Consider the following 26275-nt stretch of genomic DNA (forward strand, 5'->3'; position numbering starts at 1 on the left):
CTAATAAGGTTCCAAGAAGAACTGAGATTTCTATTATTATTACTATTTATTATTATTGTCAGATACCTGGGGGAATTTTCATCACAAAGCAATGCAACAATATTCATGGAATACCAGACAAGAAAATACGTAGTCATCTGTGCAGGCAATAAGGATTCCAGAGTAAGACTAAGAGTGTGTTGTTCTTTGTTCTGTAGCTCATCCATCCCCAACTCCCATCATTGCAAATTTAACAGCTGCTGGAACTTTCATTATTCTGACATGGTTCAGAATTTATACAGTGCTAAAAAAGCCCTTAAGACAGTTCCTCAGAGACCCCTACATGTGGGGCTGTCCAAAGTTTTGTCTCCACTGGCATAGCTGTGACCCAAGCAGTCATTTCTCCATTTTTGCACTAGCCTCTTAGCTGGTTTCCTTCTTCTCATTGAATCTCAACACAATCCACTCTTACAACTTCTAGATGACTTGTCTCAGGTGTCAACCTGACGCCGTTCCCTGCTGGCTCTGGAGCAGGACCCTTCAAGACCTGACCTCATCCTACTTCTCCCTGCACCACGTGGCCTCTGCCATGAGCCTCTGACTCTGCCCACCACATTCTCCCATCCTATCTTTGCTTCTGCTGCTTTCTCTGCCTTACAACATTATCCACCATCTTTCATCATTCCCCCACCCCCTCCTGGCAAAGTCCTTCTTGTTCTTCAGCTATCAATGCAGGTATGGCCTCCTCCAGGAAAACTTCCTGGACTCTAATCCTGAGTGCGGGCACCCCTGCTCTCAGCCCCCAGGTCCTCTTATCACCAGGGAGTCTTACAAAGCATCAAACTGTACTGTTCCATTTTCCATCTCCCTCTCTAGGCTGCCAACTCACAGAAAGCAAAGACTATAGTCCAGGGCTTGGCACATGTTAAGCTTTAGTAAAATGAGCAGTAAGAACAGCAACTAAGATTCATTAGTTCCTAACCCTAACCCTTACTAAGAGTCATGCACTGTATGGAGTATTTGTCTGTAATAGTCACTTAATAGTCACATCAGCTCTGCAAGAAGTCACTATTATCTCCATTTCAGATGATACACAGGCAGTTCCTTGTCCATGACTACACAGCTAGAAAACGAAGGGACCTGGCCAAACCCCAGTCTGACTTTGGAGCTCACACTGTAAACTTCTGTAAACACACTAACACTGTCTGAGAGGTCATAAAATCCAAATTACATTTGGATCATCTTGTCTCCAGCAGCTCATTGCTACTGAATATTTCTCATAATTTAAGCAAAAATAGATACTCCTTCATCCATGTGCTTAGTCATTCAACGAACATCAAGTAAGCTGGACATTATTGTATCACACAGGTGACACAATAACAAAAACCAATAAAATTCTTGACCTCACAGATCATTTCTCAAGAAACATCTGTTCAGTCAATCAATGCATAGATAAAGTAGCTTAAACAATTGGGACTAAAAGCTGCTTTTGAGGCTATAGAAAAGCTTCCAGTAATCAAATGCATTTCAGTTTATCAATAGAACATCAGTAGCCTTTTTAAAAAACAGGTCAGAAGAACAAGTTCAACTAAATCAGTATATACGATTTGTCTGTAAGGCAAGAGCTTAACCTGTACCCTGAACTACTCACTTTTTACTTTCCATAGTCTATTTCATAAGAAAAATAGGTTAAAGGCAACTTTTAAAAACAAAAAATTTTTTGATCAAGAATTACATGAACTTCAGTATTAAAACACAAAGAGGGAGAAAGAGGATAGTGCTTGACCATAGTCATTCAAACATCTATTTGAGTGAGACTCCTGAAGATAAATCCCAAATTTACTGAAATTCCTTAAAATAGCTATGATTATCTATGTTCCATCAAAAAGAAAGCAGTCCAAGTAGATGGAAATTACAGACAGATACAGGCCTTAGACATTTCAAACAATTCTGTGAGGCTCTAAATAGAAAAATACTTTGAACGAGTGTTCCTCAAACTGAAGATTTCATGACCCATTACAGTATTATCACATCAAGTGCTTAAGTTTTGACAAACAGTTTTGAATAGAAACTAATAAAATTTAGATGTGTATCTAGTAAAGATACATTGTTTTCATGAAATTCTCTTTCAAATACATTGTGTGTGTGTTTAAGTATGCGTTACTGAATCATGAGAAAAATGTAGTTCTTATATCTGGTCACAATAAAGGTGTTCAGAAAACTGATTTAGACCACTCTTACAAGAAAAAGGGTTTGTTATGCTATTATGCTCAGCAACCAAGCATACTTCCAACACTTGCAAGCCTTTTTAAGTACTGTTTGTATTTGAGAGGATTTATTCACATTCTTTTCCAGTTATAGAATTAAAAGCCTTTTACAGTATTAAAACTTAATAATGTAGAATCATGGACTGAGAAAAGCCTTAAGTACCTCACACAGTGCCTAGTGAACAAATATTTGCTGAATAAATGGATCTGGTCGACCTCCTTAGCCAAAAACAAGTCCACACAGAACCTCCTGTAGCTGGATTTTATCAAGTTCTGAGTATTTCCTTCCTAGCACATTCCATACGCAAATACAAACCTAACCTCAACCTCCATCACACCTACAGATTTTAATTTTTTATATTGGTGTATAATTGATTTACAACCTTGTGTTTCAGGTGTACAGCAAAGTGATTCTGTTACACATATATCCATTCTTTTTCAGATTCTTTTCCCAAATGTTATATTGAGTAGATTTCCCTGTGCTATACAGTAGGCCCCTCTTGATTACCTATTTTATGGTAATATATATATGTTTATCCCCATCTATTTATTCCTCCCTCCTCTTTCCCCTTTGGTAACCCTGTTTGTTTTCTATGTCTATGAGTCTGTTTTGAAAATATGCTCATTTGTACCTTTTTCAGATCCCACTTATTTACTATGAGAATCTCTACGTCTATCCATGTTGCTGCAAATGGCATTATTTCATGTTTTTTATGGCTGAGTAATATTCCATTCTATATATGTACCACATCTTTACCCATTCCTTGGTCCATGGACATTTAGATTGCTTCTATGTCTTGACTATTGTAAAAAGTGCTGCGATGAACATAATGGGTGCATGTACTTTTAGAATTACCATTTTTTTCAATATCTATGCCCATAAGTAGGATTGCTGGCTCATATCCTAAATGTTTTATAAGGAACCTCCATTCTGTTCTCCATAGTGGTTGTACTAATTACATTCCTACCAACAGTGTCAACAGCTATAGATACTGTGAAGAATTTTGTGTATTTAAAGACAATGTATTTGCACTAATGTATATTTTTAAAACAATTATTAAAGGTATATTTTACTCAGTTTAAGATCAGTTGAAAATCAAAAATTTAAACAAATGCTTTTAAAAAAACAAATGGAAAAATCAGGCCCTGTTAACCTGCTTTTAAATGCTCTTACCCAGGCTGCAGAGTTTGGCCCCATGGGACACTGGCAGCCATGGCTCATTGCCATGAGTCGTCATGGAAATTAAGCCTCTGGATCATACTGTGGCCATAATTTAATAGATTCCTCCTTCTCCATACCTACCCTGATATTTGAGAAAATACTGAACTGGTGTAAAGGGGCTGGCTCCTGATTGCCTTAACAATGCAATTCTCTTCATTATGACCCCTGAAAGCTTCCAGTGGTCCAGTCTAAACCACAGTCCTGGTCTTATCTCTGTCTTGCAGGACCCTCCAGGGGGAGCCAATGGGAATTTAAACCCCAGTCATCTGACCTATACAAAACACAATCCTACCGTATTTCTTCTGTAATATGGGCCCCTTCCTTCCCTTGACTCAGACTTAGCACTTTTCATAGAGCAGCCAGACAAGACAAAGTCAAATGCATCTCTCTGAGCAATCACTCAAAAGCATCTGAGATTCATTTTCTCTTTCTGAATCCCTAATACAATTGAGGACTAAAAAAATGCCAATTCCTATATTCTCACTATTTCCCCTGTCTGCCCTATTCCATTCCTACCTTCAGCTTAATTCAAACAATCAATACTGCTCATTTGGATTAACACCTATGATTTGTATTTTCTTGTTCAATTTTTTTTTTTTTTTTTTTTTTTGTCTTTTTGTTGTTATTGTTGCTATTTCTTTGGGCCACTCCCCCGGCATATGGAGGTTCCCAGGCTAGGGGTCCAATCGGAGCTGTAGCCACTGGCCTACGCCAGAGCCACAGCAACGCGGGATCCGAGCCGCATCTGCAACCTACACCACAGCTCACGGCAACGCCGGATTGCTAACCCACTGAGCAAGGGCAGGGACCAAACCCGCAACCTCATGGTTCCTAGTCGGATTCGTTAACCACTGCGCCACAATGGGAACTCCCAATTTTTAAAGTATATAAAAAAATACAAGAAAACATTCAAAACATCAAGTCAGAAATTAATATGTTGAACACCATGAAGTCTTTAATGTTTAATAAAAATGGACTTTCATTGATTTTCCAAGTGATAAAGCAAACTTGTCAAAATTCAGGGGTTCCAGAACATGCAGATTGACAAAGTAGCTTTTCCCTTTCATCTAGATCTATCAGACTCAAGAAAACTCACATTAACTAAAAAGGCACTGTAACATGAATCTAATTGTCCATACAATAATATACAATGACATATATTATCACAAGTTCTGGAATGCTTTTTGTATCAATGCTACAGCACATTTTCTTTCTATAGAAGACTTATGTCAGAAGCCAATTTCTAAGTTTTTCATGAGCACAGACCCTTATCAAGGAACATCTTAAACAGTGTCCTTGAGAACTCAAGATGCTGCATGATCTATAGAGAGATTCTGTGTCAGACCTTGTTCAACTTTATTTTGTCCAAGAAATTTCCACCTAGGTCACCACCACCATGAATCTGAGTAAGCATGGCCCAAGTTTTCCTCTCTAGCTTGCTTTCACGGTAGTTGTCATTTTCTTCTATTAAACTATCCCAGGTTAGTCACCTCTCCTAATGACATGTTCCTTAAATATCTTAAACCAGAAATTAGATCACTAGCAAGTAATTTACTTATTTCAGACCTGGGAATCCATTTTTTTAAACAGTAAAATTTAGGTGTCAGTTGATCAACTGTGAGCAGATTTTACAGCTTAACTGTCAGAGCTTTATGCCCTTGCTAATTATACCACTGCCATATGATTTCTTAGAACAATGTTTCCTTTTAGAAACTTCAGGTCATACATAATTATGTGAGGGATTAGTACCCTTGATCTCAGTTCCCTGTTAACCAAATGAGAAAAATCAAAGTTCTCCTCAAGACATAATCTGAGGTTCAATTTACATTTTAATTCCCCTCTAAAAGGTCACAATGAAACTTTACAACTCCTGGAAGCATTTTTCATCAACTTCTAAAAGACCTGTTCATAGTACAACTTAGAATTTAGTTAAATTTAATCCTTTTACTATAATGCTTAGAATGCACAGATCTGGAGTTCCCATTATGGCACAGTGGAAAGGAACCATGAGGTTGCGGGTTCGCCTCCTAGCCTTGCTCAGTGGGTTAAGGATCCAACATTGCTGTGAGCTGTGGTGTAGGCCAGCGACTGTAGGTCTGATTTGACCCCTAGCCCGGGAACCTCCATGTTCCATGAGTGCAGCCCTAAAAAAAAAAAAAAAAAAAGGCACAGATCTGTACAAGCTGCATCACCTCAATATAGTATGTGAGCATGTTAAGTACATCCCTACTTCTCACACATAAAGGCTAATTTTTATATATCCACATATAACCAGTTGTCTTCGCAAGTGTAGGCAGTTGCTCCATCTACCCCATGTTCAGAATAAACATGTACTTTTATTAACGCCTGCACCTTTCTAAGCTTCTATGGCTTAAATCAACTTGCTTCCTTCACAGCTGTTCTACAGGAAGGCTTATGTTTCTGCTTCCTTGGGCCTGTTAAACCTGGTTGGAATAAAGATGATAGCGGAGTGGTGCCCAGAATTTTGATGGTCTCTTCATATCTGTTGCACTTCCTTTTGCTTGCATGTTTGCCTTGTGTGGTTATACACTTTTTACTTGGTTTGGCCACATAAGTGAGGGAATGGAGGTTAACAGTTTAAATGGCATCATTTAACTAAAAGCCAAACTGCTCGTGTTCCTTTATATTTCTCTATCCCAGTTTTGAGCCAGACTTCTAAGCCCTCACTGGTTCATTCTGTATTGGTTCAAAATTCCCAAAGACAACAACTTGCCTCTTTCATCTTTCACAGTGAAATGACCTAGGTCTTTTAGCATTGTGTTTTATGAATACTATCAGCAGTCTACAGAGCTCATTTTTTACCAGAAGAGGATTGGCTTTCCTTTAGCAAATGGCGAAGGAGCACCCACACATACACCCCTGAAATGCAAGGTTTCTAAGAATTTCCTGAGACATATCCTAAAATAATCATACTCCTTAAGTTCATCAAGCATTCTAATAAAGAATGACTAAAGTATTTTGAAAAACAGGTTTGGGGTTTTGTTTTGTTTTGTTTTGTTTTTGTCTTTTTGCCTTTTTCTAGGGCCACACCTGAGGCATATGGAGGTTCCCAGGCTAGGGGCTGAATCGGAGCTGTAGCCACCAGCCTATGCCAAAGCCACAGCAATGCCAGGTCCGAGCCGCTGTCTGCTACCTACACTACAGCTCACAGCAATGCTGGATCCTTAACCCACTGAGCAAGGCCAAGGATCGAACCCGAAATCTCATGGTTCCTAGTCGGATTCGTTAACCACTGAGCCAGGATGGGCACTGATCAAAAAGGTTTTGATTCCTTACAAATGTTATTTGGATTTTATCACTGTGCCATCAAGTCAAAATAGCAAACACGTGTTCATCTATTTTTCCCATAAAACCCTTCTAGAACATTTTACTTTAAAAGGTTTAATATTAACCTATCTTCCGCTACCTCTTAAGTTGGGAGGGAAAAAATACAATTTTTTTCAAATTTTTTCATAGGAAAATTTAACTGTCAAAGTATACTCCCTTACATCTATCTACTTAGTGGACAAAGATCCTGCTAGCCCAGCTCTATTGTGTCTCACTGTAGCTATGTTGTCACAATGTCTATGACAGTGGAATACTGTAGGAGCAGCAATCAACTACTCAAGAAAATCAAAGACCATGAAGTGAAAGATGTACCTGTAACTGTTTTAATGTCTATACGAGTTTCAGGTTTAACCACCAGTCTGATCTCACTAATCAAAGTGATTATGGCTCTGTACATCTTCATTTTATAAATAATATTCACAAAATAAAATAACCACGTGCAAAGCAACTGGGCCCTTTGACTTCTGGGTTGTGTGAAAGCGTGTGGAGATGGGGGGGGTAACTCTTTTCTGTATTAACATAACTACTGTCCTTTAGAACCTCATTAGCTGGGCCTTCATTACAGCCTAATACGAACGGTTCACTTTAATCCGAGGCTCAACATAAAAGGTCAACAACTCCACAGTGGCTTCAAAAAACACTGTATCAGACCTTTGAAATCACCTTGCTTCCCATCTCTCCAGCCTTATGCTCCTCCACATTACAAGAAGCCTTAAACAAGGTAGAACAACATATCTTCCTTTTTCCCCTCCTTTGCACCTCACTACCGCTCCCCTAGACCTTAACTCATTCCCTTTCCCTCCATTATGCCAACTAATCCGTTTTCTAACAAGATAATGCATGCATTGGCCTTGATTTCAGAAACTTTTTCCACCGCTGAGCAAGTTGAGACTAAATATTCAGTTAATGTTTGTGAATAATTGACAAAATGATTAAAGACCCATGGAACTAATTTGCAGGTTAAAAAAAAAAAAAAACAACTCTGAACTCACGCCTGCGCAGAGAGAGAGCGCGCGACGAGGGTGAAGAATGTGAAAGACTAGGAAAGAGTGAGAATAAGAAACAGGCAGACAGGAGACACGGAAACTCCGACAGCTTCTCATTAGACCGCACTGGGGCCACAGTTAGAAATCAATGGCCTTGCGCTTCAAGGGCGGACAGCTAGGGCAGTTAAGGGACCCGCGGGGCAGCCCCAAGCCAGTACCCCTCTCTTAAAGGGGAAGCGTCCTTTCTGGGAAGGGCTTTAAGAAATGGAGCTCCAGCGGCTGGAGGTACGCCCCACAGTTCGTAAGAGTGGGCGCCGGCGCCAGCGCCAGCGCAGCCACAAGAAGCAGGTGTCTCGGCTGCTCTGGGCCGGGGGGGAGGGGAGCGGCGGGCGGGGGACCGCGGGGCGCGCCTGGCACCGCATTACCTCTCCAGGGCCTGCAGGGTGTAGCTGATGAGTGGCCTCTCCAGGATGGGGCAGAACTGCTTCGGGGTGGGGACGCCCATCCTCTCTCCGCTCCCCCCTGCCGGCAACACAGCCGCCACAGCCAACGCAAAGCACCCGGCTTCCGCCTCGGCCTCGCTCAGCGAGGAGGCCCAGGCCGCCTGGTCAGCGCCGCACAAGCTGCGCAGGCGAGGCCCCGGCTCCGCGGGCCCGGAGTCGCTAAGCCGCCCTGACTGCATGGCGGCAGGCAGCGCGGCAGACCCCGCTCGCCCTGGGGTGGCTTGGGCCCTCGGCCGGGGTCGCGGGCGGTGGAGGGAGGGCCGTAGAGCAGAGCGCGCAGATAGACAGCGCCAGCCGGAGCCGTGCGGGCTGGCGGTTGTACGTCCCCGGAGGGCGATACCGCCGCGAGTCTCCCCTCTCCACGCGTCTCCGGTCTCTGCCCCAGCCCAGCGCCCCCGGGAGGGTTATATTTCCCCCGCTCTTGGTTTCTTCTGCAGCAGGCCTAGCAGTCGCCACAGGTGGTAGTGTCAGCCCTCCTTATATACCTAAGGATCTCCTGAAACCTAACAGCTGTGCACAGGCAGTGGCGGTCAGGACTACCTCCCATTCCTTTCCTCTTGAAGAGATTTGAAAGAGATTTGGGTGCAAGTCACTGGATAGGACTGAAAGATGTTCATCTCAATTACCTGACCTTCATTTAGCTCGAAAGGCTTCCCGGTTCCACCTCAGGTGAAGATAAGTGGATGGGCAAATGTTATTGTGAAAAATCCGAGAGCCCAAACTGCTGATTCCCAAATTTGTCGGCACCTTAGGGAGCTCAAAAAATGCTGACGCCTATATCCCACCCTCATAGACTGGGGTTTAATTGATCTGGTGTGTGGCCTGAGCTTTGGAATGATTTTAAAGATTCCCCAGGTGCTTCTAATGTGCAGGCACTTTTTTTTCTTGGAACCAAGGAGCCAAAGCAATAATACTAATTGCTGAGCAGTGAGCACACATTATCTCATTTAATCTCCAGGGGAACCCAACTATTACTATATCCCTTTTACAGAGGGCAGAACACAAGGTTGGGTAACTTGTGTTAAGATTGCACACCTAATGGCCTTTACACAAAGTACAGGCGGAGTTGAAGAATTCCAGGCCTGAAGCCTATCATGCCCTTTTTTTAGAGCTGTCCTTGCTGGCACCATTTACCATGAAAAGGTTCTGATGTATTTGGCTGTCAGAGTAGATTGTGTTCTGGAATGTAAACTCCTTGAGAGCAGGGTCCTTAATTTTTGGTTTGTGTTGTGTCCCCAGCTCCTGTAATATAAGGGAAGCTTAAAAGTATTTCTTGAATAAGCTGCTGATTGAATAAATGAATGACAATTGAAGTACATGTAATTAAATATTTCCTAATTTATCAGTCTTCACCCATCAATAATACAAGATTCATAAAAAGGAATATTTAAGCACTGACAATATTATCAGGTTATAATATTCCAATTCAGTATTTTTAGCCATTTTCCCAGTTTAAAATAAAGCATACAAGATTAAGATTTAAATATTTTGCTCTTCTTTCTATTTAATCATTTTATTAAAGGCACTATCAGTTTAATTTTTGTTACTTTTATTACAATTAATGTTTAGCGGTTTTCTACTTGTAGTATGTCAGATCACTCTTAGCGGAAAAGTAGGCATACACTTGACTTTTAGCACCAGCACCACACCTGTGTCTAGCCTACACTATGCATTCAGTTAATATATGTTTACTAATTGAGTGAATAAATGAGTTTGTAGAAGCAGAAAAGCAAATCAAGTAATTGTCTCTCTTAATACTGATCTTTCAACCTTGCTTTTTAATCTAATGGTGGAGTTAAACTGATTTTCTTAGTCTTGAGCAAAAATAGCATAGTAATAAAGGTCTTGTTATATTAATATCTATATAATCATTAATATAATAAATGTTTAAATTTTAGCCAAAATCTAATTTTATTGATTTAGTTCTATTCTTAGAGCAAATATATTAAGTTGGCTCTGTTCACTATGAACCCATAGATCATACATACTCTATGTTAACAGTTTTTAACAGATAGCCTTGTATTCAAAAAAAAGGACACACTATTTATATATCGTAGTATGAGAAGCAGGTTTTTTTCCTGTATCTTGTTGTATACATATAAATTAGTTCCTTATTATGCATACTTTGGCTAAAGGATGAAATTTCCATGTTACTTTATACTGAAGGGAAGTAAAATATGCTGCCCCAAAATATTCCACTTGGGCATACTATTTTAAAGTTGCTTAAGAAATAGCAGGTGCAAGAAGGACATTCTGACCCTCTTTTGTACCCCTGAAAGCAAGAAATAAACCTCCCACGTGAAAAATACCTTCCCTGTACCAGTAGCAAGACATCCTTATCACAAGAGATAAAGAAATCAGGGCAGAGAAGACCATATGAACAAACCTTGTTACTTCACTAATTAGCTACCTGAAGCCCAAGCTTTTTTGATTTGTCAGTTCTCAACAAATGTATTTTTTTCTCAGTCTAAAAGGTTTATAAAAGTTGCTTTGGTCACCTCTTAGAGACCCGTATCTATGAGATTCCTATACATACGAAATTAAACTTAGTTTTCTCCTGTTAATCTGTCTTAGGTCATTTTAATTTTCTGAGGAGCCAAGCAACCTAGGATAGAATAAGGAACAAGTTTTCCTCCCCTACAATACCAAGTTATAGCAGCCACATTACGAGAATATCTTCTCAGGAACAGGCATTTGTATAAGCAGTCAGCCCTCCTTACCCAGAGGTTCTGCAAACAACAGAACCCCTGGATATGGGGGTTCAAATTCAACCAACTGATCAAATTCCATGGTTGGTTGAATCTGCAGAAGCTAAACCTGTGAATACAGAGAGCGCGTTTTACTCCCACCATTTTATACAGGGGATGTGAGTATCACAGATTGGGTGTGGGGGAGGGGAGAGTCCTGGAACCAGTACCCCATGGACACTGAGGGATGCATGTACATACCTTGGAAAGTGAGATCCTCTGTGACACATAAGTAATAATTAGTAACCAACTGAAGAGTTTAGAGAAACTAAACCTCAACTATGTTATAATGCAAAGCATGCAAAGGGGAGAAGTTCCTAGACTGGTTTTTGGTCTGGGCTTCTGTGGAGGTAAAATAACAGCCTCCCAAAGACAACCATATCCTAACCCCTGAAACCTGTGCACAGGTTACCTGGTATTATAAAAGGATGCAGCTGTGAATAAGTTAAAGTTCTTGCTATGGCGAGAGTGTTATGGATTATTCAGGTGGGCCCAATGTAAAAACAAGGGTCCTCATAAGATGTAGGTCAGAACTAGAGAAAAAAGTATGAAGATGGAAGAAGGGTGTGGAAGTGATACAGGGCTATAAGCTAAGCAATTGTGGAAGTTTCTAGAAGTTGGATAAAATGAGGAATTGGATTTTTCTCCTAGAGATTCTGGAAGAACTTAGTCCTGCCATCCCATTTTGATACTTAGGACATCCAGAGCACTAAGATAATAAACCTGTATTATTTTAAGCCATGAAATTTGAGGCAATTTGTTACAACAAAAATAAGAAACTAATATAGCTTCATGCTCAGGAAGAGCTTCAAATATATAGTTGGCTATATCCTCCAAACGAAGTTATATGTAGTTTTAAATCCAGCTATTGTTGAACAAAGAAGGAAAACACTGTTCATTTTATCTATGTTCCATGACTAGTCCCTCAGCACACTCGTTTTTAAAATAAACCCTTTAATTATCTTGAGATTAACAAGATGCATTCTATTGTATTGTGAATATTTAAAGCATAGCTTTATGATAAATATACACCACAAGTTTATAACCTCACCTTGGCTTGTCTTTACTTTTTAATGCATGTAAGAATATCCATTAAATGGTAGTACTCTTTGTATCTGAAAGGCCTAAAACCCCCTTTTTTTGTTTGTTTCTACATGTCAGTGTATCCTAGAAGATTTATTTGGGGATTTTACCAAAACTATTACTATTATTGGAGAAATTTAGATCAAATTGGTTCATTTTTCTAGTGTTAATTCAAATATAATTAGCACTGCCAGTCAGTCCTCTCCTCCCCAACCACACTTACTGTTTTAATAGCATTTCTGGAGGTCAGTGGGGTGTTGCTCACAAATGCTAATGAACAGCCTAATGGTTTACCCTTTAACTCTACTGAAGTCAGAGCCAAACAAAATAAATTATGTTTCGAACAAGGGCCAGTCCCAGCATTTCCTTCAGCCTATGAATTCTAATTCCTGTTTTGCCATTGTGTATCTTATGTAAATGAGGAGACAGTCTATTAACCTCTGACCTTTAACTCATTTTTATACATAAGAAAGGTGATGCTCTGAACTGAGGTCTTTCTGTGGATAATTCAAACTAAACACTACATGGCAACAAGATTATTATCTTTTAACTTTCTCAGAATTTCTTACAATATAAATTATCAACTGTCCTCCTTGTTTTTCCTGTGTAATTAAAAAGGGAAACGGTGGTGAATATTTAGCATTAGGTCTGAACAATAAGTTTGATTTCATTAATTCTACCAAAGTTTAACTTTTTGTAAGAATCACTTGGGGACCACTGTTCATATATATTGTAGTTCTTACATAGTTTATATAATATAATCATTTACATACTATATTTTATATAATAATCTTAGAAAACATATTACCATCACTTTCCATCAGAAAGTTTGATCAGTAACTCTGATCAGTAACTCTGGAGTAGGCCCCTAAATCTGCATCTTTAGGGTTCCTTAGGTGATCTTAATTAGGTGTGGATCAGACTTAAGTAAACACTGAATTAAAAAAGGATCACACCTCAGTTCCCTTTACATTCAGTGCATTTAATTTCAAGACCTAAAGCAAAATGCATGTAATATATTAAACATGCCATAGAAAAATTGCATAAGAAAGCCATTAAAATGACTATTTCATTTCCTTGTTAATTTATAAGGAGGGAAACACAAGAGGAAAATGCTTAAGTGCCAAGAAGAAAAATATAAAAATGGTAGAGACTTGGAGGATCGAATTATCCCTCCATGGTATTTCTACAGACCTGTTGTTGAAAAACACATTACCAAAAGCTACGTCTTGTTCACAGCAGAATTGAAATTGTTTCCTGTAACTGTGCTCTGCGCATGGAACTCAAGGGCGAGATTCAATTGAAGTATGACACATACATCCAGAAACTAAGACAGGGAAATGACCTCCATGCATAAGAAATGTGGGAGAGGTGATATCTTTGATAGGTTTGTTTAGGAAACAAATGACTAGTCTGGAACTAATGGTAGCCAGTTTTTGTAATCTGTGGAAGAGAAGAACATACAGAAACATCAATAAAGAGCAACAGCTAGAAAAGGAAGATTTGCCATTTCTGCAGGGGAGGATCTTGGCAGCAGTTATTCCTATATATTTTAACTACAGCTCATTACTAAACCAAAGATTTAAAGAAGGAAAAAAATCCTAGGCTTTAAGAAGAAAATGCTCCCAGGGAATTCACTCATATCTGTTTACCAAGGAATAAGAAAAAAAAAAAAAAGAATGTATATGTGTACATGTATAACTGAATCACTTTGCAGCAGAAATTATCACAACATTGTAAATCAACTATACCTCAATAAAACTTTTTAAACATTTTTATAAATAGAAAAAAAGAACGTGGACATTTGAATGTGTCATTATTGCCGTAGCCACCACCACTCTCTCTGGTCAAGCACAGGATAAATATAGGATGTGAATTGTCAAACAGATTCTGAACATGGGACATTGTTGCTTTATACTGCCTTACCCAAGAAAGTACAAGTCTTGATCTTAAACAGATCAAAAGGGGCCATAGTATGGTAGGATACTGAAAGGCAAAGAGATGACATGGATGAAGGGAAAGAGAGATGACAGACACTGATGATACTGTCTCAGTGGTATATTCAAAGGATATGAAGATATAAACAAGTTTTTAAATTTTGTTTAGGAAAAAAACAAGGGCTTCACTACTTTTTAGCATGGGGCCAAAAAAGATAGATACAAGAAGAGTACACAGGATTTTGGACAGATGCTGTAAGATTAATTAGGGGAACAATAAACTAACTGGTTTGGACAGGAAACACTTAGTGCTGATGGAAAGACAGTGTTTCATGGAGAAGTAAATTGTGGTATATTGTAAAGAAGATGAAATGAAGTCACTGTGCTGTTTATGCTGCATGTGAAGAGAAATAAGTTAAATAGAAATTGAGCACTTCCATTTGTGACCATGGCTGCCACTAACCGGCGTCACTAAAATGTAAGTGAAAGAATGAATGCATAAATTGAAAAATGTGCAATGTGCCAATGAATTTAAACCTAAATTTAAGACCAGTTTACACTGAGTCTTCAGAAAAAATTAGAGTGCTTAAAACTATTCCCAAAAGAAAAAAGTTGTTTTGATTTTAAGCAGCACTGACTCTCCTCACCCTAAGTCCTATTTCTTCTACTTCTCCCATCATTATTCCTTAAAAGAACTCCAGACCTTGACAAAAAATTTGAATGAAAAAAGAAAAAAATAATTTCTCTTTTGTCAAATCTTTTCTTAACCATCATTTTCTCTTAACTTCATAAAAAAATCAAGGATTATTAACTGCTATAGTACAAAAAAAAAAGCACAAAACTAACCAACACTTTTGGGCAAAATTTCAAATTTTGTTATGTTTCTCTTTGACCATCCTGGCCTCTTGTCTTTTGGTCCTTTTTCCCTTCTCCCTGCTATCCCCTAAACTGGGAGTCTCACTATCAGCTCTGCTGACTGGAAGTTCTTCTGTGGCTTTCACCTATGGACTTACCCCTGCCAATCCTGACCAGGACAGGTAGCTCCATCCTGTGAGAAGGCTGTATCTTGAATTTGTCTCTGGTGTAGAACTGCCTTATTATTCATAGGGATTACCCACCTCCTAGTACCCTTCTTCCTATACTCTACTCCCATTGACCCAGGTCTTAGTATTGGTTCTTGCTTAGAATTCCATATCTCTCTGGCATAAAGTAGAACAGAATCCCAATTGGACTGGCTAGGCTTGAGTCACCAGAGCCCTGATCTCCACTTAATTGGCTGGATAACTTCTTTGAGAGGATTAATCACATAAAAGTAGATGTCACCACTTAACTGGTTTTAAATGTCATTTCTGTGAATGATGATGCCTGGGTCTCACCGGGATATTCTAGAACCTGGCCGTGAATTACTTCTCATGCCCACTGGCTGCTGCTGCTAAGACCTAGGACTGTCTACGTTATGACACTATGGCTCTCCTGGCTTTCAAAGTGATGAAAATACGACCATCCCTTTTATCCTGGAAAAAACAGTTGTTTCAGACATTTCCATTTTATTAAATACCAGAATCATAATCCAAAGGCAGGATATTCTAACCCTGAAAATTCCTAAGGCCTAGAAATAATAGCAAGAAGTCACCTTACACATGAGTCCAGTGAGAGTCTAACCTTAAAAACAATCGACTTACTATGCCTTATTTTTGAATGAGTGGTCAAAGATAAGTGTGCTATATAATTGCCAAATCAGACAAAGGTCTAGAGAACAAGAACTGTATTTTTTACAACTTTTCTCAGTCGTCTACTGCTATGTAACAAACCATTCCAAAACTTAGTATCTTAAAATAACACCCTTTTATTGCTCACAATTCTATAGATCAGAAATTTGGGCAGGGCTAAATGAAGACAGCTCATCTGTCTTTCATTTGGGGTTGACCAGGGGATTGACCTGGAGCTGAAGAAGGATCTGAGATGGACTCATTCATAGATCTGGGGCCTTGGTGCTAGCTTTCGGCAGAGCATCTCAATCCTTATCCAACCGGATAACCTGGCCTTCTTTATATCCTGTATGGATTCCAAAAGAGCTGAAGTATATTCTACCATGCCTCTTAATTTCTGTACCCACAATTGGCACAGCGCTTCTTCTGACTCATCATATTGGTTAAAAGAAGTCACTAGTCTGGCCCACACTCAAAAGGAGGGAAAATGGTTCCACAACTTAATGCAAAGAATGTCATATACTCATAGGGAATGGAGGAATGATTAATGGCCATCTTTGCAGACAATCTTGTGCAGACACCAGTCACCCATTTTTGGAGATTTATATGTCTTTAGATCAGAACAACATCCACTCAAAATATACAGAGTCCATAGATTCCTGGGAATAGCAGGGCAGAGGATTCAAGGGGTTATTCCCAGAAGAGTAAGAGGTCAAAGAAATGCAAGGTGATTTGTTTGGCCCTATCTGCTCATTTGGATCATCTATTTCTACAGGTTATTTACTAGAAACTCTTAGTAACTATCCAAACCCTCTTTTTTGCCATCATAAATGCCAAAACTAGGGTTGAAATATTAGCAAAGTGAGTATACATCTAAGAAGTATTTCTGTTACTGAGGCCTGTAGTGTTATACATATGCCAAGTGATAGGGAAAAAACTGATTTCCAAGACGTGACAATCTTTTAGTCTGACTTGTAAGCAAAAGCTTCCTCCAAATTATGCTGTGTAGATTAGCACTTCATTAGAGACCAAAGTAGTGGTGGTGAGAGTTCTTCATTATTTATATTTGCATTCAATTTTTTAATTGCAATCATAAGTATAAAATTCATTTAACTTTAATTGGAGTTAAATCTCTTTCACATGATGTTCTTAATTTAAAATTCAACAAAACTGAAAATATGAGGAAATATTTTCAATAACAGAGATGACAAACACAATTCCTTTGGAAGTTTGTAAACAATTTCAAAAGTGGCTTCTATGACCCCCAAACTGAATATTGTAAACTCTGAATATTTCAATTTGTTGTGGCCTTTTATCCTATTAAAGAGCCATGTCTACAAAATGATATGGGCCTTTTCTTCAACCTCAGTTATAGACTCCAGCCAACTAAGAATTTCTGAACATTAAACCTGAACTAACTTGGAAAAGGAGCCAAAGGGCCCAATATCAACTGGAGATGCACAAACTTGTTTCAACCAAATGACTACCTGGCCATCAGTTTTTGACACACAACCTGCTGTGGTAACACTAGTGGAGACAAAATGTTTCTGGCCTGATTTCATTCATGTGATATGGGATCCTTTTCCACAACCTCATTTGTCCGAATTAGACCTCTCTCTTGAAATCACGTATGCCACATTTGAGCTGTCATTGCTTCCTCATATCTTGGGACTGTAACTGAATGAAGAGTCCTATGTTTTTGGAGTCTTCTCTCCAGTTCCAGGCTACCTGAAGAGCATAAGTAAATGTGTGTCAGGCCAGAAAACAGAGGAAGAAACTGCCAACAGATGGAGAAAATCAGTTGGAGTGGGGAAGGGAAGGGAACTTTGACTTTTGCCATTGCCTAGTATATTCCAGCTTGATTCCACTGCAAGTGGAAGCAAAGAGAGCCCACATAGTGATAACAGCACTAAGGCAAAAGTGCTTTGTCCTGATACGCTGGAGATTTGGCAGGTAAAAAGCAAGTCCAGGTCCTCCTTGGCACATAACCTATATTACTAGTTCTCAGCTGGGCTGTACATCAAAATCATCTGTAGAGTTTTAACAGTTACAAATGCTGAATTATTGTCTGAGGTGAGAGCATGAAGTGCTTATTCTAATGAGCACCTGTCTTGCTAGTCACTCAACTAAACCATATACAAAGGTGGAAACCTGGCCCAGTTTAACAACCTGTAACTGATGAGGATGAACAGAAGACCTTATTGCATAATAGGGTTGAACACTGAATCAAGGAATAGAACTGCTTTCACTCTATGGTGATACAGGCTTGTTGAATAATCACTGTTAATTGTGTGTATTACATGTCAGGCACAGCATATATGCATATATCAATAATTCTTTCAGGTCTTCTGTGAGACAAAGGTTATCATTGGTCCCTTTTTACAGATGTGGAACCTGTAATTAGTGACTTGCCAAAGGGAGGAATGGGCTGTGATGCCAGATCTGTCCAAACAATACTGGCCTCCAAAGGAGAGGACAGTGTTTCCAATTTGTTTTCAGTATTCTTCAGAGTGAGGCCCAGCTCTTTAATGCCTATCTTGACAAAATATCATAAAAAGTTATTCTTCAGGAAACAATAAACAATATCCTCTATAGCAAACTTTCCTGGATGAAATTGAGATGAACTAAGTGAAGAAGGCACTAAAAAATGTAATATGCCTTAAGAATTAAAATGTCTTCTTCTCTTGAATGATGGCTCTTGTATCATCATCCTATAATACAAATTAAATATTTTTCTTCAAATATTACTACCTCCTCATTCTGCTACATGACTTCAACATTTTCTATTATTTCAAGTTTTTCATTTCAAAAATTTTCTGACCAAAATTTTCCATTTCAAAAATGTTCTGACCACCACAATTCTTCTTGAATAGAAGGGTAATATGAGTAAATAAATTGAGGAATTCCCATCCTGGCTCAGTGGTTAACAAACCTGGACTAGTATCCATGAGGATGAGAGCTCCATCCCTGGCCTTGATCCGTGGGGTGTGGGTGGCAGATGCAGCTTGGATCCCAAGTTGCTTTGGCTGTGGCATAGGCCGGCAGCTGTAGCTCTGACTTGACGCCTAGCCTAGGAACCTCCATATGCTGCGGGTGTGGCCCTAAAAAGCAAAAGACAAAAAACAAATAAATAAACTGAAACTGAGTCCCCTATTGATGATGAAATATTTACCCCCAACTCCATAGTAACTTAATTTTTAATGGTCTTTGTTGTTGAACTTTGGAAAGCTTTTAAAAAGTCTTACATATGTTCAATTGATTTTCAAAGATCCCTTGTATAACACAGAGACATTATTACCTCTTACAAATGAAAACAATATTTTCATTTCCCCAATAACTTGTCCTAGCTTAATACTCAGGGACCAAGGCCATGATGTTGCAAAATTTCAGGACACCATGCCCAGAAAATATACTGTAAACTTGGTTTTTTGAAGTTTGGTAGTGCAATAATACAGATAAAAACTTTCGTTTATTATTCCACTGCTTGTTATTATCTAATTTTAGAAGGCTGTCCAGATATGTGAGTACATTAGGTTTGAGATTTTTAAAAAATGATTATACATGCCTAAATCACATGTTTTACATCCTTCAAAGAAAAGATGAATTAAAATTTGCCAATTTTTTCCTAGTGAAAACTCTTCATTGAGCAAACACTTAAAAAATCAAATAATTTCAATGCTATCGTAAACTTGAAGTGGAAAATGTTTTTTTTTTGAAGGAGTTTGTATAAATTATAAGTAATTAAAATGGAGGTCAACTAAAGAGTTTATTGTAGGAGAGAGAGTGATCTCTTCATGAATGAAAGCTAAATGTTTTTCTAAAATGGTGTAGTTCTTGTGACAGCACCTATTATATTAATAGCTAGCTGGGAATTGAAATAAAATGTTACTAAATTTCAGAAGCTTGCCTTTTAATTGGGTTTCACGTGATTGTTAATGAATGAAATAAAATCTAATTATTTCTCCCTTTTTTTTTGTTCAAAGATGTCTTGCTTATAATCATTAGCATTCAAACTTTTTGATCATCAGGTTTTCAAACAGATGGAAAGTACAACCTAGAAACAAACTGGCAGAAGTGAGTATGAAAAACTCTCTAGTATGACAGAGACACTCATGATCGGAATATGAATATCAGGGTTGTTTAGGTTGCTAATTATTTAGTTTAGCAGACACCCAGAACTCAAAGCAAGCACCACCTCCCCTGTACACCCAACCCAAATTGGTCATCTCCCTTTTAATACTTATTCAGAATCCATTGTCTACAATAACACTGAATCTCCAAAGAAGGGTATGTATACCCTCAACAGTGTGAAAGATAATCCATTAGGATACAGAAAATAAATATTAAAGCTTCTATTTGTATTTGTTTTTTATTTCAGCCTTTTTAAAATTTAATTTTTGTGACTCTTGTAATGTATTAATATTAGTATATATTTACACTATTTAAAATTTTTTTTGGAGTTCCCGTCATGGTGTAGTGGAAACGAATCCAACTAGGAACCATGAGGTTGCAGGTTCCATCCCTGGCCTTGCTCAGTGGCCTTGCAGTGAGCTGTGGTGTAGGTCGCAGATGCAGCTCAGTTCTGGCATTGCTGTGGCCATGGTGTAGGTCGGCACCTATAGCTCCGATTAGACCCTTAACCTGGGAACCTCCATATGCAGTGGGTGTGGCCCTAAAAAAAAAATTTAAATGCATATTGCTAGTGCATACTCAGAATCTTTTCAGTGATAAAAATTCATGTCCAACAAAGTTTAAAGCTAATGTCCTATTGTTCTGTATTTATTTTAACACTTAAGTAATGACTGAATCTTCCTGGACCCCTGCTATCTTTATGATCTTAGCTGTTATCAAATTCTTCTATGTGCAAAATAGAACTAACAATGATACATTGCAGTGGATGTGGTTATGATTGATTATTTTTGTGAGAAGAGTTTTGTAAGAGATAAAGTGCTCTTCAATTGTGTGTGAATACTTTGAGAGCAAACAATAGTTCATATTCCTTGGACTTTTCACAGTGGCTGGCAAAAAGATTATGGTCAATAAATATATGAATAAATGAATGTATATATGAGTGTGTACATATATATATCACATTAACCTTCTTATGGGAAAGAGCAAGATGTGATAGAAAACAAGTAATTATACATCATATATGAGAAGAAGCAAGTTAAATCTTGCTCTATTCTCTGGCTCTGTTATTTTTGGAAAAAGTCATTCATTTTTGCTGAGCTCAGTTTTTTTCCACTAGAAATTAGGCATGATGTTATTTTCCCTCCCTACCTCGCAGGATTGTTTTGAGAATAAAATTTATGTGAATTATATATGTGAAGGTTTTTTGTGAACTCTAAAGAAATTCTCTGTTAACACTGGTGATTATTTCTTGTGTGTCTTTCATTTCCTGCTAAATTGCACTTGATTGGAAGGGAAAGTTACCCCCTACCTTATGCTTTTATTGCATTCCTATCTGTGTCTAGCACAATGCTTTACCCACAATAAATTATTTCTTTAAAATAAAAGTTTTTGAAGGAAGGCAACCTTCTGTTTTCAAACCAGCCATGCTTTCTGAGCAAAAAGGTGTTGGTATTTGAGGGGTTCCAGCCAGTACCAACCTGTGTCCCCCTAAGCACTTTTTATCAGTAAAAAGGCAATGCATGTACTGGAGAAATGCTTGATTTATGTCTTTCTAGACAATCAACCTGCCACCCACAGAAATGTTGGAAGTTTGGCAGTTAATCAGCAAGGCAATTTTTGTGCTCTACTCACCATTGATGATCTTTTGAGTTTGTTCCACAATGGTGTTGCTTAGTCATTTTGTCCCATAATGAGAGCTCTATGAATAAGGACATTGTATCTCCACAGCAACTCTGGTGTTAGAACAGTGCCTGGTATATCCTGGGTGCTCAAAAAATACTTCTTGGATGAATGAATTGAGCTCATGGAAATAATATGTCCACTCAATTAAAATTTCTAAATATTTACCCAACATTTGATTTGATTTAATTCAGTAAAAGTTTCCCCCAATTTCCATCTTTATAGAAAAGATTGAAAAAACTAGAGCTTGTGCTAAATTCTTTTCCAGTGTTTTAAGCTTCTCCATATTCAAATTATATTGCAGTTTCTCTGCTGCATTTGTTTGTATGCATATTTGTTTTAAATGTGTATAAATAATTGGCACCATTTTGATTAAAACCAAGTCCTATATAGCTCCTATTTTTTCTGAGGACCATAATTTCATGTTTGAAGGAAAAAAAAAATAACCACTCAGTTTGAACAAAATACATCCATTCTCAATGTTATGTCTTTCTTTGGGCTAATTACACTTTTTTTTTAACAAATATATAACCCAAGAAATTATTTTATGCACAAACCAGAGGTTTCAGAATAAATTTTTAAATTTAACCATTCAAGCTTTCATTATATTTCTTTCAGAAAATGAATCCTGAATTTGAAGATTAGAAAATAATCTCATTTTAAGCACTATTTAAATATATTTTCCCTAAGACTCAAAATTTAAATGGACTTTTTCTCACTCTTTTATATAGCACTTTTCTAAAGCAGTTGAATCTTATCTTACAAAGTTTATAGTGTGAGAATACTGAGGGCCCAGTTGCTCAGTTGACCAATTAAGTTTCTTTCTCTTTTCTCACCCTACCCAACTGCCGGCAGGCAATTAATGAGGAATGACCTGGTCAAAAGACAAGAAGAGGACTTTGAGGAGAGGCAAAGTCCTGGATAAAGAAAACTACAGGGAGTTCCCATCATCACTCAGAGGTAACAAACCCAATTGGTATCCATAAGGGTATGGGTTCATTCCCTGGCCTTGATCAGTAGGTTAAGGATCCAGCGTTGCAGTGAGCTATGGTGTAGGTTGCAGATGTGGCTTGGATCTTGAGTTGCAATGGTAGTGGTATAGTCTAGCAACTGCAGCTCTGATTCGACTCCTAGCCTGAAACCCTACATAAGCCTCAGATTTGGCCTGAAAGGCAAGAAGGAAAGAAAGAAAGAAAGAAAGAGAGAGAGAGAGAGAGAGATAGACAGACAGACAGACAGACAGACAGGAAGGAAGGAAGGGAGGGAGGAAGGAAAAAGAAAAGAAAACTAGATAATTAAAACCTGGATAGTCAAGTGTTGACTTAAAATAGCTCTTTTCAAAAGGGCCTTCAAAATGCTGCCTCTTTACTAAACTGGAGAATTCAATTTGTCAAAATGAGTTGATTCTCATGCAGATGATGTAATCTGACAGCTGCCAACATGTAGGCATCTGCTTACCAAGCAAATAAATTTGGTAGCGCAGAGTAAGTGAAGATGAATCTTTTTCTAATCAATGAGGATTACGTTTCTTAGAGGTTGTTTAGCCTGTTACACATTAACAGCGTGTTTTAAACACATTTTGTGTTTTTAAAATTGTTATACTTAAAAAAATGGATTTTTCTGCTAGCACATTATAGGAAAAAGTGAAGATGAAAGCTCAGTTATTGACTAATGTTTATATCCTAGGATGCCAAGGATATTTCATAAGCAAACTGACATAATTCAACTTCCTTTGGATGGTGAGTAAATTGGGCTGAAGTAGAATTTAATTTAGAGTTTGATCTATAAATATTCATTTACTATAATACAGTGGGGCTCTTTTTTAAAAAAAGTAGTAGTTCTACTCTCATTATTAAATACATGCAACAAATTTCTGAGATGCCTAAGAATATAGCCAAGGGGAAAAATTGTTTTTGAAGATGGAAAAAAAAAAAGATTCATGCAATATTTGGATCTCAGCTAGCAAAAATTAATTAATTAATAGATCTAAATTGTATCTGTCCGTAATGAAGCCAAAGTACCAGTTCCCGGATGTTCTTAATGCCACAGATCCCATTATAATTCCTCAAATGCTAATGATACCTCCTTTGGGATAGGGGAATTATAAAAGAGAACAAATGCTGGTAGAATGGGGGAGTACAACCACAGGCATTTTGGGCAGAATATTTAAAATATTTATAGATCTTAAAGAAAAAATATCCAAGGAGCAGCGCATAATTGTACATTACCAAAAAATCAAAATGATCAACTGACCAGCCTAAAACGTCCTCCACAAGAGATGGGGCACCTTCTTTTCAAGTAGGATACCTGCAATACAGGAAGGCAGAGGACAGTTCTGAATAGCCAACAGCTCTGCATATGTTGACTGTGATTGTCAAACAAGGGGTCATTTTTTTCAGGGTGTTTTCCCCATTGGAGATACTTGGTTAATGTTTGCTATGCTCTCTTCATTTTTTTCATTGCACCTTTTGCCTTTTATCTATTTCTTTTTTAATTATTTGTCTCCCACTCTAAACTGTAAACTCCCCATGGTTATTTTTCTTAGAGAGATAAATTTTTATCAAATTATAATATCAATGTAGGAAGGTACACATCTCAGTGTAGTGGTCAATGAATTTTCACAAATCAAATACAACTGTATGACAAGTAGCCAAATTAAGAAGCATAAGACTAGCAACACCCCAGAAGACTCCTGATACTATGTTCTAAGTTGTTACACTTCAAAGGTAAACATTTCCTGACTTCTAAAAATTGCGATTTCTTATGTCTGTTCTTGGACTTAATATAGATAGAATTATACAGTAGGCACTATTGTGTGCCTGGCTTCTTTTGTCCAACATAACGTTTATGGTATTCATAGTGTTGTGTATAGTTGTAGATCATCCTAATTGCTCAGCGGCATTGCTTTTGTGAAGATGCTACAATTTATCCATTCTATTGCTGATTTGCATGTGTATAATTTCCAGTTGAAACTATCCCAAGTAATGCTGCTCTAAATATACATTCAACAAAGTATGTATCTTTGGTAAACATGTATATATTTTATTGTATAAATACACCATAGTATAATTCTTGTGTCATAGGGTGTACATATGTTCAGTTTCAGTAGCATAGCAGACAGTTGTACAAAGTGTTTAAGCCAATTTCCACTTTTATCATCATCAGTGTGTGAGTGAGGAATCATATCTGATTTGTTTACCATTTTATCTCCTGTGCCTGTCACAGTGCTTAGCCATAAGTAGGCACTCAAGAAGTTTTGGCTGAATAAATTAAATTGATATATGTTAGAAGCATCTGAATGACTAGTAACATTTCATTGATCTTTTCAAGTTTATAAGAAGCCAAAACGGGTTTCTGGTCCACTTCACAATTTTACCCTAAGCTATTCCAAGATAATCAGTCCCTGAAAATAAAAGACTGCTTCACTGGATGTTGTTTTCTGGGAAAAATGGCTGACTCAATGGAATAAACAGTATCAATTTGACAACATAATAGAGCATGCATATGTTAGCAGAGGAAGACTTTTAGTTTCAACTTTCCCAACTCCTATTTATACAGTTAAGGACATAGAGGCCCAAAGAAATCATATTAGGTACGCTTAGGGTAAGAAAGGATTCACAAGCGTACATATTTTTTGCTTTCTGTAGAACTCTGTGGTGAATGATTATTTTATTTGTGTAAAATAATATGTTTTGCCAAGAACACACTGAAATTTTTATTTTATTCGTAAAACTCATATTTTAATTGTGACCACCCCTTAAAACACTTTTTCTTTTTATTACTTATAGGACAAAATCCTTTTGTCATTATGTAAAATTGCTTAGAGTTTACCTTTGTGATGAGATTCACACTCTTTTTCACATGGTCCGATCAGAATCTATGCTGAAGTTCAGTGGTTTTTTTTGGATGGACTCTGTTCATTTCTTTTTACCAAATTCATCTAACAAAATCATGTGGAAGAATAATAAGGCTTTAAATCATTCATCTAAAGAATAAGTACTTTATAGTGAATACAATGAATATTGAAAGAAATTCAATTTACCATTTAATATGTTTCTACCCCAAAATTGCTGATATTCTGAGGAGGTTGAGTCACTGCAGTGTTCCAAGTTTTGGGACATAGGCTAGATTTGGATGAAAGTATGTGTAGTAGATTCTACTAAACGGCTTCAAATATTTACCCCTTTTTGAGTATCAGCACCCTTTGACATGTGACTTTGCAGTTCCTTCTAATAAAAAAATACTGGATGCTTCCCCACCCTTTGGCTTTAAATTCAGTTATATGACTTTCCCTGGAATTTGGAATGTTTGGGGGCCTGAGTGACAAAAGGCTGGAAAAACACCAAAGTATTTAGGCTTTCTTTCTTGAGACTCTCCTAGGATCACAAGATACCCTAGCAAGCAGGCCAATTCCCTTAGGAAGCTGAGAGACACTGAAATAAACCCCAACTGCCCCAGCTGAGCCTAGCCTGGGTTGGTTAATGCCAGTTGACCTCCAGATGCATAAATGAGCCCAGATGAAATCAACTAGGATCATCCAAACCCCACCTAGATCAATTGATTCCCCAGAAAACCCTTAGATGTGTGATCTAAATAAGTGCTTACTCATTATTATCTGTTATTAAAATGTTGTTGTGGTTGTAATACACTGGTATTGAAGGTACAAATGGATACAAATATCAT

General features: G+C 37.9%; 1 protein-coding gene and 1 long non-coding RNA gene across 6 annotated transcripts in view; one reads left to right on the top strand and one right to left on the bottom strand.

The window, feature by feature from the left end:
* Positions 1 to 9083, bottom strand: part of ISPD (isoprenoid synthase domain containing) — a 291746-nt gene extending 282663 nt beyond the window's left edge. The window contains exon 1 of one of the 3 annotated variants that reach the window (XM_021063407.1): positions 8932 to 9083. In XM_021063407.1, coding sequence (XP_020919066.1) covers positions 8932 to 8942 — 11 coding nt within the window. In that variant the 5' untranslated portion in view covers positions 8943 to 9083. Of the gene's footprint in view, positions 1 to 8227; positions 8787 to 8931 lie in introns of those variants that run through there. The other 2 variants (XM_021063405.1, XM_021063404.1) reach the window with 2 other exon arrangements.
* Positions 7827 to 26275, top strand: part of LOC106508298 — a 74028-nt gene continuing 55579 nt past the window's right edge. For all 3 annotated transcript variants that reach the window (XR_002335841.1, XR_002335843.1, XR_002335842.1), the window contains exons 1-3: positions 7827 to 8087; positions 22448 to 22552; positions 23279 to 23331. This is a non-coding gene — a long non-coding RNA (uncharacterized LOC106508298). The remainder of the gene's footprint in view (positions 8088 to 22447; positions 22553 to 23278; positions 23332 to 26275) is intronic.

Source organism: Sus scrofa, chromosome 9 (assembly GCF_000003025.6).
Source record: "Sus scrofa isolate TJ Tabasco breed Duroc chromosome 9, Sscrofa11.1, whole genome shotgun sequence".
Taxonomy (NCBI): domain Eukaryota; kingdom Metazoa; phylum Chordata; class Mammalia; order Artiodactyla; family Suidae; genus Sus; species Sus scrofa.